Here is a 14,080-nt window from a genome sequence, read left to right as displayed (position 1 = left end):
AGACCCCCCCCTCCGGCAGGTGCATGCGACATCTTAAACAGTAACACAGAGCAATGCGATTCAGTGTGCTTCGCATGTTAAAACGATTCCCACTTCAAAATTAATTTTCAAACGTCCATCTTTCTATGGAATTTCTGCAGTCCATCAAAGCAGCACTGTCCTGTTCAAATGACTGTTCAAATCTCTGTAAAAAGTTCAAAGGTTATTAGAAACATGAACCAAGATGCAAGGTTTGGGCAGATTCATAATTTCAATAAAAAAAATATTTAATGAAAGGTAATCAAACAAAACTTTAATTATCCGATACTAAATACTTCGTATTTCTTTCTCTCCTTCTACCTAATGGATGTGGAACCGTAATAAACGGGTCTGTAGATCAATGGTGAAGAACCACTGGGTCTTTATAACACAAGGAAAGAAACATCACTCTTTGAAGGATTTCAATAACTTTATTTTGGTGCAAAAGTTTCACAAAACATACAAACACTATTTTGTTAGAAAGGTACAAAATACGTACACTGTATATTTAACTCTAAAAATAGCTACTTTTATAAAAACTAAACTGAAAATATAAAAAAGGTCAAACATTATATATAAATATGTGCGTGTGTGTATATATATATATATATATATAACAAAAATATAACACTACAGAACTATTGTGAAAATGTCTATCTAAATTTCGTTATTGATGTAAACAACATCAAAACGACAGGAATTATAAAGGAATATTCAAAACCCTTACAAAAACGTTAAATCAAAGGCTGACCAAAAAGTCCATTTGTGTGTGTGTTCTTTTACAGAAAAGTCACATTGGGCTATGCACCATAGGGAATCGAACCTCGGATTTTTGCGTTATAAAGTCCGTAAACTTACCGCTGTTCCACCCGTGGATGACTCAAAAAAGTCGACTTCCCCAGGGCAGTAGAAAGATATAAACGAGGCGGAAATATTTTTTTTTGTACCACTCTGTAAGAAAAGATAATCGTCCAACGTGCACTGCGAAATGTGAAGTCCAAACAAAAGTCTACACACGTACCTCGACGAACAGTTGGATGAAGAAAATAGTCAATCTTGGAGCTCATCGAATAACCTGCATATTTATGATGAAGAAATGGGTACTGGCTGAATTCTGGCACGAGCAAGTGCAATGTTGAAAACGCCCCTTAAAAAATTCCGTTTTATTTTTAGACCTAACAATATAAAGAAACATTATGAGCGAACAAAATTCGTCAGGTTAATAAAATATATATATTTAACGACTGCACGCGAGACACAACTCGATCCAACACAAGTTGTAGGCTTTACATAGTTTCAAAACTCGAGAAAACTCGATTCAAACCAAGTTTTGGGCTTTATATAGTTTCAAAAGTCGAGATAACTCAATCCAATGCAAGTTTTAGGTTTTATCCAAAACGTGACAAACCTCAAACGAGATACACATAATTTACATGGTTCTAGTTTACACACTGATAGGTAATGGAATACTTTATTATTTTTATTCCATAAACATAAATATTTTACTCCGAAATAAAATATTAAGTTTAAATAACATTATTTTACCTGTAAGCGTTACTATAGTGATCCTAATAGTTAATACACAGAGATCGAAAGGCCTAAACGCTCTCGCAAACGTTAAGCCTTTCTTTGAATAAAAAAGGAAAATCCAAACCACATCGATCTGTTTTAATAAAATATGTCGTGCTACGATAAAACTTTCCAGTAAGTCTAATAACAAGCAGTTCAGCAGTTTTCACTGGACAGAGGCGATCACACATGTTGAAGGTTATGTTAAGCCTAGTTGTCCTAACGTAAAAGAAGAAATGTTATTTTTACTGAACTATTAGGCCTAGTTCACCTAACGTGAATGAAAATGTTTGTTTTTTTCTGTTGCTAAGCGCAAAGCTACACAACGAGCTGTTGGTGTCCTGCATATAGCAGGTTTCAAACTTCGATTCTTGGCGTGAAAAGCCCTCAGTTAAACCCGCTGAGCCAATGACAAGCCGCATTTTGATCACAATCGATATAGAAAACCTATGTTTACGTTCTTTTTCAACTTCGGAAAAAGAAGTTACAAGAGTTTCTCCAGAGTTTCTGATGAAAAATCCAATTTTCAGGTTTAAAAAAAAAAGGAACAGTTGTGCACAAACCAGGTTCGTGGAGGAATTATCATTAACATTATTATTTGTTGCCACCACAAACAAAATTACAAATTGTTTTAATTAAATCTAAAAAGTAAATACCTGCTCTGTCACCAAATTCGACTCAACAAGTCGTGGGAAAACATTTATGACTAGTAATTATGTAATTCATCAGCAATTCCAGCATAATGCCACGTGTATATATAACATGCATAATAAAAACCAAAATACACGTTTCAACACGTCATTACTTGTCAAAATCTTTGAAGATTAGTGGTTAATATCACAACTCAAGAAAAAGGAACGTTACGCAAAGCTATACGGGGCTATCTGCGCTAGCTGTCCCTAATTTGGCATTGTGTAAGAATAGAGGGGATAACTAGTCATCACCACCCACCGTCAACCATTGGGCTACTCTTTTACCAACGAATAGTGGGATTGACCATTACATGATGCCCCTACGTTTGATTGAACAATCGTGTTTGGTGTGACGGGGATTCGAACCAGCAACCCTAAAATTACGAGTCGAGCGCCCTAATCACCTGGTTTCGCGGGGCCGCGAACGTTTTTGTGTATCATTTAAACGTGGCAGTGAAAGAGTTACACCTACTGAATAGTTCGTTGTGTCATTTGGTTTATGTTTTTCCTTCTTGTTGCGGGAGAAGTTTCTACAACAAATTTAACACACATTTAAAGTTCGTCACACCAACAAACTCGTGTTCAAGAAATAAGACGCACATGGCACGTGAAGAAGCAGTGAGGTAGATCACATCATGACAAGAAGAAAACAACATTATACACATGTGAGAGAGGAATGAGGTCAGACATACAGGCAACACAGATATTGACAGATACAAGGTCAGATAGGGCCACTTATGAACTCGCAAGTTAGAGAGATATATTACTTTGATATTGTTTATAACATATAAGCTTCAAGTCTTTTCATTTCTATGATATGCCTTCTAACCATTCTGGTACCTTTCAAAACAAAAACATTCTATCATTGGAGCATTCTTTAGCTTAAGATATGATGAATTATATTTCTAAAATCTAAATGCCAGAATTGTGATGTCTTCGGTACAGCTTTAAAGACAAATCCTCTTTGAAGGGTTTTGGACAAATACATCAGATAAAAACACTGAAGTCCTTAACTTTACTATCAATATTTTATTGTAACACCATGGAGGGACTGACCGATGGCTTACAGTAACCAAGAAGAAAACCGACTGTTGAATTCAATAAAAAAGCCAACATTCCCATACTGGAAAGCAAAGTGTTTGACGTTGAATAAAAAAGAAAATTCAAAGATGATGGAAAATTCAATCCAATACAACTTCGATAAGTAATACATGGGAAACATACCAGATATTATTTAACTGGGAGAAGAAAAACAATTCTAAGTTGATCAAACACAAGACTTCAACCTGTTAATATATTTCACCAACTCATCACAAACCCTGGAAATGTCGTTAAGACATACGAACAATCCCTGGCAGGATGTTGCCAATGTTGGTGCACAGTGATGTCACCAAACAATCCCGTATCGCCACTTGAAATGATACTTCATTTCTTCAATAAAGATTCGATGTTCACGATACAACGTTGCTTGTGGATTGTAAGGCCTGGAGGTACGAGTCTTCAGAGTCAAGAAACGATTCGAACGTTCTCCGTCTCCAGACTCCAATCTGCGATTCTTAATCTCTCTGTCTACCTGAGAGAACAACCGACGTGCTGTGCATATATTTGATCTGATGTTTAACATATCATTCTTAAACTCTTCCAAATGATGGCGCCCCTCCGAAACGTGGACTTTTGAAGTGCTTAGATCTTTCCTTCCTTCTCTAGCCAAGATGATGGCCCTTTCTTGGCTAGCTTTAACCTTTACAAAAAAATATTTATAACTTAACATAAATCAGTTAAAATAAGGAACCTGTGAACTTTTTAAACAAAACAAGACAATATTCGAATGAATAACTGAAAATTGATATCGTATCAAACATTCAATACCCAGAAAAGACATTTTCATATTTAAACAGAAAGAACACAAAAGAAAATTCAAAATCAAACCGGGGAAGTGACACATCACTTATACCTGATTCGGTTTTATAACTGATAAGGATCTTAACCAGATTACTTTCAAATTGAAATTCTTTTAGGTAGGATGAGGGTAAATTAATGTATGAGGCCTAGAACAAGGTTTGTTTTGAGTTTCGCGCAAAGATACACGATGGCTATCTGCGCTAGCCGTCCCTAATTTAGTAGTGTAAGACAAGAGGGAAGGCAGCTAGTCATTACCACCCACAGCCAACTCTTGAGCTACTCTTACCAACGAATACTGGGATTGACCGTCACAGTATAACGCCCCCACGGCTAAAATAGCGAGCATGTTTGGTGCGACGGGGATTCGAACCCACGACCTTCGGATTACGAGTCGAGTGTCTTAACCACGTGGCCAATGCGGGCCCTGCTGTGAAACACGATAGCAACATGAATTTATAAGCAATTAAAAAACAACCAAATGTTGGAGTAACTTGCAGGAACGGAGAGATGACTTCATGATTCGATTTCTCTAAAATAGTCATCAAAACTAATAAGCGGTCATTCCTTCTTGCATACATTATTTAAATATCCAACTCCAATGCTAAAATGCGAACTGTGTTTAATAAATTCGACAACAGCTGGGTCATTACTGATTACTGACAATAAACGGATCAGCACAACTTCAAACTGGCACAATTTAGAAAAGAAGTCAGTTTTTAGTAAATAATTACAGAATTTTAAGTATTTCGTGACAACAGAGGGCACCATTGAAACATGGAGAGAATTGAAAAAAACTACTAAAAATTTACTTTATAAGAATTTATTTTAAAAAAAATTATAGTAAAATATTTATTTCACACCAGCCTGTGTATTATCTGAAGATAAGGTCGCTGTTCAGTTATCTTTAAACAGAAGACTTAAATTTCACTTTTCACGTAACAACACATGTCCAATGGTCATATTTTCTCTGAGTTAAATACCTTAAGAGCATAAAATTTAAAGAAAATAAATAAAATCACAGATTTATTGTATATTATCCGTTTTCCAGTCTTCGCTCGACAATGAACATGTTTGTTTTGTTGGCCGTTAAGGCATGTTTTTCTTTCTTGTGAAGGATCGCTCTATGACTTTTGTTTAATTACTTATGCTTGCAATCAGGATAGTTTCAATATCATTCTCGACATTTTACTCTAACGTACGTGATCCCGAATGTTCAACAAACACACACAACACACTTCCTGAAATAAAACAATAAATTCATTTTAGTGGAATTTTGTGGGTTCAACTTGTCTGTTCTATAAAACATTAGTACTGATTGTCGGTAGACACGACAGTTTGATGGATAATTATTCTGACACCACAACAGCAGCTTCCCCTTTATAAAATAGCATACACTTTTCTGACGTCAAGCCCACTTGGATAACAAAAAACAATCTATCTTCTGTGGAAGAAATTTGATTACAAAACTTTCGTTGACACTAAAATTTAATGTCACAGATATTAAATCCTAGTATGGCGATTCCATGCGTTTATAGTGCAGACCTACTATTACAGGGGCTGATTCCATATGTTTATAGTGCAGGTCTACTATTACAGGGGCTGATTCCATATGTTTATAGTGCAGCCCTACTATTACAAAAACTGATTCCATTTGTTTATAGTGCAGGTCTACTATTACAGGGGCTGATTCCATATGTTTATAGTGCAGGCCTACTATTACAGGTACTGATTCCATATGTTTATAGTGCAGGTCTACTATTATAGTGGCTGATTCCATGTGTTTATAGTGCAGACCTACTATTACAGGGGCTAATTCCATGTGTTTATAGTGCAGGTCTACTATTACAGGTACTGAAAGGTGCAAACAATGACCCTCACTTAGCTTTATATATATTACATAACTAATACCAAAAAATAGAGAAAAAAACGCAGAAGTTTTTAAGGTAACTTCTGTGAAAACCTTGTTTTTAAATAGTTTTATTGGTAAAGAAAACTTTTAATGGTTCCCAGCTTTTTACCACGATAAATGTTTAAACTGATCATGAAAAAACTTAATTTGAATGTTTAACCCAGCCTGTTTTAATCAAAAACTAAACTTTTACAAATAACAATAATATTTACCTGTTCAGTTCGTTCCGACAAGAACAGAGGTTTTCTTGGTGTTGAAGTTAATGGATGCAACTGTGTCTTGTCAGTAAAACTATGCATGTCATCAACAGTATCATCCCAACTGATATCTTCCTCGCAGGAATAAAATATTGTTGGTGTTGTTATATCTGGTTCTGTCTTTGAAAGGTTTTGGATGGGAAAATGATCCTTGGCATCCGTTTTTCCTGATGATCTCATAAAGACTTCCTCTTCAAAAACTGTATCTCTCGACACATGAAAACAGAATATTTGTAGTACATTAAGGCACTGGGAGTGTAGAAAACCAACAAATGTTGATACGTTTGACTTTTGCTGTCTGGTGGACTTTCCTCTCCGCCATCTTGATGACAAGCACTGATGAATCAAGTTATCGTGATGAAAGTGAACCGTCTGAGGTCGCCATTTTGATGATATAAATGCTGCCATCTTTTAACGTGCAACAAGCAAAAGGAACTTCTCGTTAGATGAAAATATTTTGTAGAAGTGGAACTCGAATAAAAGGGGAATTCCGTATACGACAGCTTTTTTATACGGTAGATGACGTACGACGAATGTATTGTTTGAAACATTTATCATCTCTTCATCGTGATGACTAGCATATTCTTGTTGATGAATCCTTATATTTCAAAGTCTAATAACAACAACAAGAAAGAAAGAACATCAAATATTCAGCAGGCAAAAATTGACTGTTTATTTGTAAGTTATTGTTTTAAAAAAATGAATAACTTAGGATAAAAATTAATAAAACCCATAAAGTGATGTCAAACTTTGTGTTAAGTATCTTAATATAACATGAACTAAAAAAAATTAAAAAGACATGTGTTTAGATGATTGAAATAGGCCTACCTGTGATCCAACAGTGCTAAAGTCCAGTGTGCCAGGAGGTGCGTAGATTCCACAGAAAATGTGAGAAAAGTAAAATATTTGCATAATGAAGAATAAGTGCAGTAATATGTTGGAAGATGTGATGAAGAGAAGACAAAGTGATGCGAATTCTAGAGCGTAAAATCGAGTAATTTACGTGAATAAAGAAAAATTCATATAAAGAAAGTGAGGAATGGATGTGGAGGTAAAAAGAACCAACATATAGCTATAATTACAAGCTAAATTATGTATAAATACCTATTATTTGTAACAATTAATAAAACAGTTACAGAAGTAACACACTTACACACTTTCCTTAGATGTTCACATCTCCTACGAACAGAAGTAAATAACATTCATGTTATGCGTAACACTCGACTTGAACGTATGGAACTCAGGATCACGGTTCAATCCTTCCACATTTCAAACATAACATTACAAACTGTTTATCACACCCACACCTAACACGTACAGTAACTGAACAGTCTCTCAACATTACTTTACACATTTTGATGTGTGTATGTGTTATGTAATGCACTGACGAAGTAGCACTTCGTTTAGTACTAGATGCAAGTCATTTAGGAGAGTGAAGTGTAGGAAAACATAGTATACCAGCAACACTTTGTAAATAGTGGTTGTTTTTTTTAATCACAGATGAGAACTACATGCAAACCTCTTGGTAATGTGCTTTAAAGAATGCAATTACAGCAGTTCACTATGGTGGACAGCTTATAAAAATGTGTTATACTTATTAACTGATTTATGGTATTTTCACTTATTTCCCTACCATTACTACACCCCAAGAAAAAACTGATTAACTTATAAAATTCTACTTCCAGAAAAAAAAGGAATATACATATGTTTAAACCACACACCCTCCAAAAAAAAAAACACTGAAGAAATGTCTATATCTAAACACTTATAATTACATCAAACATGACATAACCTATTGTTTCCAAAAGTTTACTCTAACTTGAACATACTATAAAACTGGTTGTATAAAGACTGAGTTAAGTTTTATACCCATATGTATTTTTTTTATAACATAAGTAACAGAATGTTAGATTATTAAGCAATATTTAAGAGCTAAAAAGACCTGTTTAAACTGAAAACCTATAAGAACAGACTAACTTTATCATGTTATAAAAACCTAAGTTATCACTTACCTACTTTTACAGATTAACAACTCTTTCTCAGCATAGAACGGTTTCAAACATAACACTTACTTTAAATTATATATTTTTGTTCTAATATTCTTACAGTTCTATAAGTGACTGCACACTCTACATCACGAAGGTTTCTCAGCAGTTTTACATGTTTTAGATGAACATAAACAACTTCCTATGTGACACTGTACACATGTACATGTAGGTTTCTGAGCAGATTAAACTTGTTTAGCTAACTGGAAGGGTGCCACCACATATTTATAAGCATAAAACATTAAACTATACATTAAAACTGTTTTAAATGTAATCTCTAATTAGCATTAATGCAATACGGTCGAGATCTTAAAAAGAAATTCCTGCTGTGGTTGGTCTGCTCGAACATTCTTAATTCACTTACTGAGTTAAAAACATTCATGGTAGCAAAGAATATTTTAATAAAAATGTTTTTTTTTATTTCACAATCTTAACTCATTTTGCTTTCAAAATAATGTGTGTGTGTTCTTATTGGGCCATCTATTGTGTCCACTGGCTTGAAACAGTGTTTCTTGCAGGCTGCTTCAAAACGTAAGTCACTGTTGTGCAATTCCATAATAAAGGTAGTATGAAAGAATACAACAGGGGGGGTAAGACAGGTAGGTGGTCTGTAGGACTTTTTCCCTCCTACTGAAGTGGTCCACAAACAATAACTTTAGCAACCATTGTTCCATTTATTTAAATTATTGAGGCTACTATCTATAATATTAATTTTGCTTCAACAGTTTGTTATGTAATAACCATTTTAGAATATCTTTGGCTGCTGTAAAATTAGATTAACCACTTTTTTCTAGTTAATATAAACCGAAGGATATTAAGTCTGGAAACAACGTAAATCTCTTCCGTAAAAAACTATAAAATAAGCAGAGTGAGACAACTAAATAAAAACACATCACTGGAAAAGTGAACATCAGAAGTGTTACACTAGTAGAGTCACTTTTATCAACAAAAACTGTTGCCAAGTGACACAGCCCCTTACTTTTGGTATTTGCTGAGTCTCTAGGGTACACAGTCATTGAAGAATGTAAAATTCATTCACAACCAATTTAACAAGAATGTATAATGTATGTAATGTAATGTATGTGAGATGATTGGTATTTATTTCAAACACCAAAACTGTCAACACCAATTGGAGAAAAAAACCTTGTATAGTCTCTAAAGCCAACAAAACAACTAATGTCTCATAATTTGAGGCCCAAAATGCTACATTTCACAAACCTTACAACCAATGATTTAAATACTGTATAACTTACTACTACTGAGGAACATACTGCTTATAACCTTCTGTTTTCCTGTGTTTTTACCAATTATTAAAGAATCTTCAGCTGTTACTTTGCTCACAATTTCTGTTTTTATTCTTCCCTCTTAAGAATGAGTTAAGAAAGATAAAAATTCCAAACTATGACATACTTCTAACTGAAACAATACTAATGCATACTGCATACTGAAACCAGTAAAACTAAGGAATAACATAGTTGAGACAAATATGAAATTCCAAATTATAAATTAGTTTTTAAAATAAACTTCTATTTTTGAAAGTTTGTAGACCTTAGCAACATTACTTTAGGAAGTAATTTTGGAGTGGTCAGACAACTGTGACAGCTAAACAATGTGACATGTAATGTGTGCAAAGCTTGCCATTTCTAGGCGAGTCTGGAATAATAATACTAATAATAATAATAATAATACTCCCCAGAAAATACTTGGAAATTTAATGCTACAAGATTGAATCTTGAACCATTTTAACTACAAATATTATTTACACATGACATAATGTACTGAATTAAACAAGTACATGCCATGAAAAGGTGGTCAGGCCACAGTCTGACTGACCTTACCACTTCCTCTGGTACTGACCACAAATTATTCACACGATCTAAAGATCACTTCCATGACTCAAAGAAACACTGGTGTTCCAATCAAGCTTCTCCATTATCTACAATTACTACCCCAGAAAGGCTTATAGCCAAAAGCAAACCCCATTTATACATGTTTACAGCTGTGGTACCTTGGAATGTATTCCATGTTTACAGCTGTGGTACCTCAGGATGTATTCCATGTTTGACCTCACTAGCTCGCGAGAGGAGGTATGAACACAACTTAAAACACGTCACCACCAGGATTGTAAACAGGAGTAGACACACAAAAATTTGATTCCAGATGTTTTAATGACCTAAACAATCATGACTAGGTGAATTTCAGGGCACCTGCTAGACCCCTTGGAAGAGAGGATCACATGTACTCATGACCATTCTAAGTCTTTGTACCAAAAAATATTATTTATACTGGCAAAATGACACTCAGATAGCATATTGAAATATTGTAGTCAAAATGTTGAGAGAATAAAAATCCTGTTGTAACATTTATAGTCTCTCTGTTACCTTAGTTTCCATCTTCCAACCAAGTTTGGACCTCCTAGCTCCGATATTGTGGAAGGAGTTGTGGACAAACACATACACACAAAGTGAAATTAATATAGGACACAAAACATGGAAAACTTTCAAGGTTACTGATGTGAGTACTTAATGTATTCCAAATTTACCAGTGTATGAAAATGTATCATATTTACAACTTAATTATTTCATTCTAAACAGGAACACAATAAGAAGTTATTTAAGTACTTCTGTATTATTAACATTATATCAAGCCACTGGCCACAATTTCACATATGTTCACTACACTACTGTTGTTTAAAATAATTTAATCACAGCAAACATTTTCTATCAATTATTTATGCATTGTTACTACATACAGGGTGGCTCATAAGTCCCTACCCATCCACATACATAAGATATATGGATAGGTAGGGACTTATGGGCCACCCTGTACATATCAAAACATGCATCACTAAACACATTATAAAAAAGAAAATGAAATATTTCAGTTCAGAAAGTACAAACTACCCAAACCTAACAGAGTAAAATCAACACTTTCAGATAACACAATTCCTATTCTTAGGCCTAGAACACTATTATAAAGTACACACACACTGCATATAAAAGCAATTTTCCACAAAGACTTCAAGCTTTAGACAGTGAGTTAAAAAGGGTTAACAATTCCAACTTACAAGTTAAATAAAGAATTCATTATTAATAATAAAATCACCATTAGCAGACATGCTAATTATCATGCAAACTGTATGTCATAGGTAATCTGATGTACTGTCCAGTTCTCTTTGCCAAGTATCAATTTCTCACATTTTATGACTAGTCAGTTTACACCTTAATTTATACCATCTGACAGCCTTTTAGTTTTACTTTTACTAAATAAAGTCATTCAGAAGTTCATTTCTCTCACATAGGTTTCGTCGATTCATGCAACCTTTTCTGATTACAAATGAAACCTTTTCTGAAGGATTTATATTCATTATGTCATAGCAATGATATAATAATTTTCCCATTTTCTACATCAAAATTATGTGTACTAATGTATATTCCTTTTTTTTTTTTAGATAAAGTGTACGACATTTCCTAATACATATATATCCAAAACCTATGATACATTTTATAATCCCACGTTGTAGTTTGTACCCTAGGGTCCCTTTAAAAAAAAAAAATGTATAGCCTATTTTATTTCATGTTAATGTGTTTTGATATATATATATATACACTAATGATCTTACGAATAAGAGATACTTTTATCAAGAAACTTTACAAACATCACTACTTTGTATTAATTTAAAACTAGTTAACAAAACTGAAGCCTATAATTAATACTACAATTTGGCTTATGTAAAAAGAAAATAAATAAGGTGGCACGCCCCCTAGATTAAAATCGTAAATTAAACAGTAAAACTCGACGTTACTTAATTAAGTTAATATTAATGATAATACTCAGTATTACTGAAGTAGGCTTAGACTTACTTAAGATCCATCTATGCAAATTTACAATTAAGATACAGACTTCTTATAAGCTATAATTATTGTGTGACTTTACATTATTTATTGCGATAACTAAATTTAGAAGAAATATTAAATAGTTTACTCACACATGTTAAAGGAATCTAAAATTCTCTCAACCGTCTTTATTAATAAAGAATACCTACAATACAATTCACAAAACCGCGATCAGAAATTTCACACATTTAAAGCGCCACCTTTTGTCACGGAATGAAATGCAGACTTCTTTCGAGATTTTTTTATTGCTTTGAAATTCATAATTAAATACCATTACAACTTTCAAAACTAGAATCGTAAGCAGCATTACAATATTTTGTCACTAGCTTACATTTTTAAGCTTTTGCTTAAAAACCGAAACGTTAGAGTAAATCATGTTATTATTTTGTTACCAAAGAAGTAGTTTAAAATTTTCAGAAGTAAAACATAAAAAATTACCTCTTGTTTGTTTCTAAACGTATATGAAGTTACAGAATAAAAAAATGCATATATATAGCTATATATCTCCCAGTATATGTTTATCTTATCCAGGAAAATGATAGACAAAATTAAACAAAATAAAACTGTTTAAACAAAAACTATATATATATATATTGTATGGACATTTAATTAATATTAATATTGTGATTATTCACAATATTATTTTAGCTTTATAATTAATTAATAAACTAGGCCATTTTGTAATATATGTCTAACTATCGGGGGTTCCTAGGACTGGCACTGACAAAAGTCCTGAGAATAATATAGAAACTTCTGTGTATTAATAAGTTGCCCTTTCGTATACATAATGATTTACATTAAGACTGAAAACTTAAAACTACACATTCTAATTAGTAAGTGTGTACTGTAAGTACAGTTTGAACTTTATCACATTAATTTTATTCTAGATGTTATATACTTACTTCTGGATTTATTTAGCGATCAATATTTTTAAGTAGATCAGTGATTCCCAAACTGTGCGCCGCGAGATATTTTAAAATTTCGAGGGAAACACAGCGATAACGACATCATTCAGACACCGCATGAACTACTAGCTCGAGGTAGTTCACAGTTTTAACGTTAGATTACGCTGCATTATTTTCGATGACGTACTCGAATATTTGTGATATGTTTTTGTTTACTTGTACTTTCGGCTACGTCAGTAACTTCTCGAACTTTCTCGTTTCTTAGATTTTGTATAAAAATACGTGTCGACTCTCCGGGTCCATCAGTAATTGAAGGAACTGAAAGGTGTTGTAATAAAGTGTCTGCGAGGCTTAGCGAAGTTCAGTGAATTATTTTGCTGATTTGTAGTCCTTGTGCATAAAAACTGAACACAAATTTACATTAATAAGAAATGTAAGAGTGAAGAAAACGATGACGAACCACAAACCAGTAACAAAGTTGTGAAGAAACGGAAATATGATGATGGCTATCTAGATTTTGGTTTTACTTCGGTAGATGCAAATCATGAAGAGTGTCCGTAGTGTGTATTATGTTTAAAAGTTTTGGCTCCAGAGTGCATGCTTCCAAGTAAACTAAAACACCACTTAGAGACCAATCATCCTCATATATATAGTAAATCCCTTGATTATTTTACCAGACAATTAAAAGAACAAAAAGGTACATTTTTGAAACAAGCATCAATACCAAGCAGTGCTTTGCTAGCATCCTATAAGGTGGTATATAGAGTATGCAACTGATTTCACCGGCTGCAGTGGATTTGGTGAACATTATGGTTGTTGAATCTGCGGGAAGTCTGCTTTCAAAGGTGTCTTTATCCAACAATAGTATCAGTCGTAGAATCCAACAC

At 33.6% G+C, this 14,080-nt stretch overlaps 1 protein-coding gene across 8 annotated transcripts in view; it reads right to left on the bottom strand.

Annotated features, from left to right (window-relative positions):
* The window catches only part of LOC143247703 (nocturnin-like), a 45,102-nt gene extending 31,797 nt beyond the window's left edge, over positions 1–13,305 (bottom strand). For 2 of the 8 annotated variants that reach the window (XM_076496112.1, XM_076496120.1), the window contains exons 1-3: positions 12,381–12,510; positions 7,176–7,324; positions 6,303–6,960 (exon numbers count right to left, since the gene is read on the bottom strand). In XM_076496112.1, the coding sequence (XP_076352227.1) occupies positions 6,303–6,755 (453 nt within the window). In that variant the 5' untranslated portion in view covers positions 6,756–6,960; positions 7,176–7,324; positions 12,381–12,510. The other 6 variants (XM_076496113.1, XM_076496118.1, XM_076496115.1 and 3 more) reach the window with 6 other exon arrangements.
* Positions 13,306–14,080: the final 775 nt, after the last annotated feature.

Source organism: Tachypleus tridentatus, chromosome 3 (assembly GCF_004210375.1).
Source record: "Tachypleus tridentatus isolate NWPU-2018 chromosome 3, ASM421037v1, whole genome shotgun sequence".
NCBI classification, from domain to species: domain Eukaryota; kingdom Metazoa; phylum Arthropoda; class Merostomata; order Xiphosura; family Limulidae; genus Tachypleus; species Tachypleus tridentatus.
This window is presented reverse-complemented; position numbering and strand designations above follow the sequence as displayed.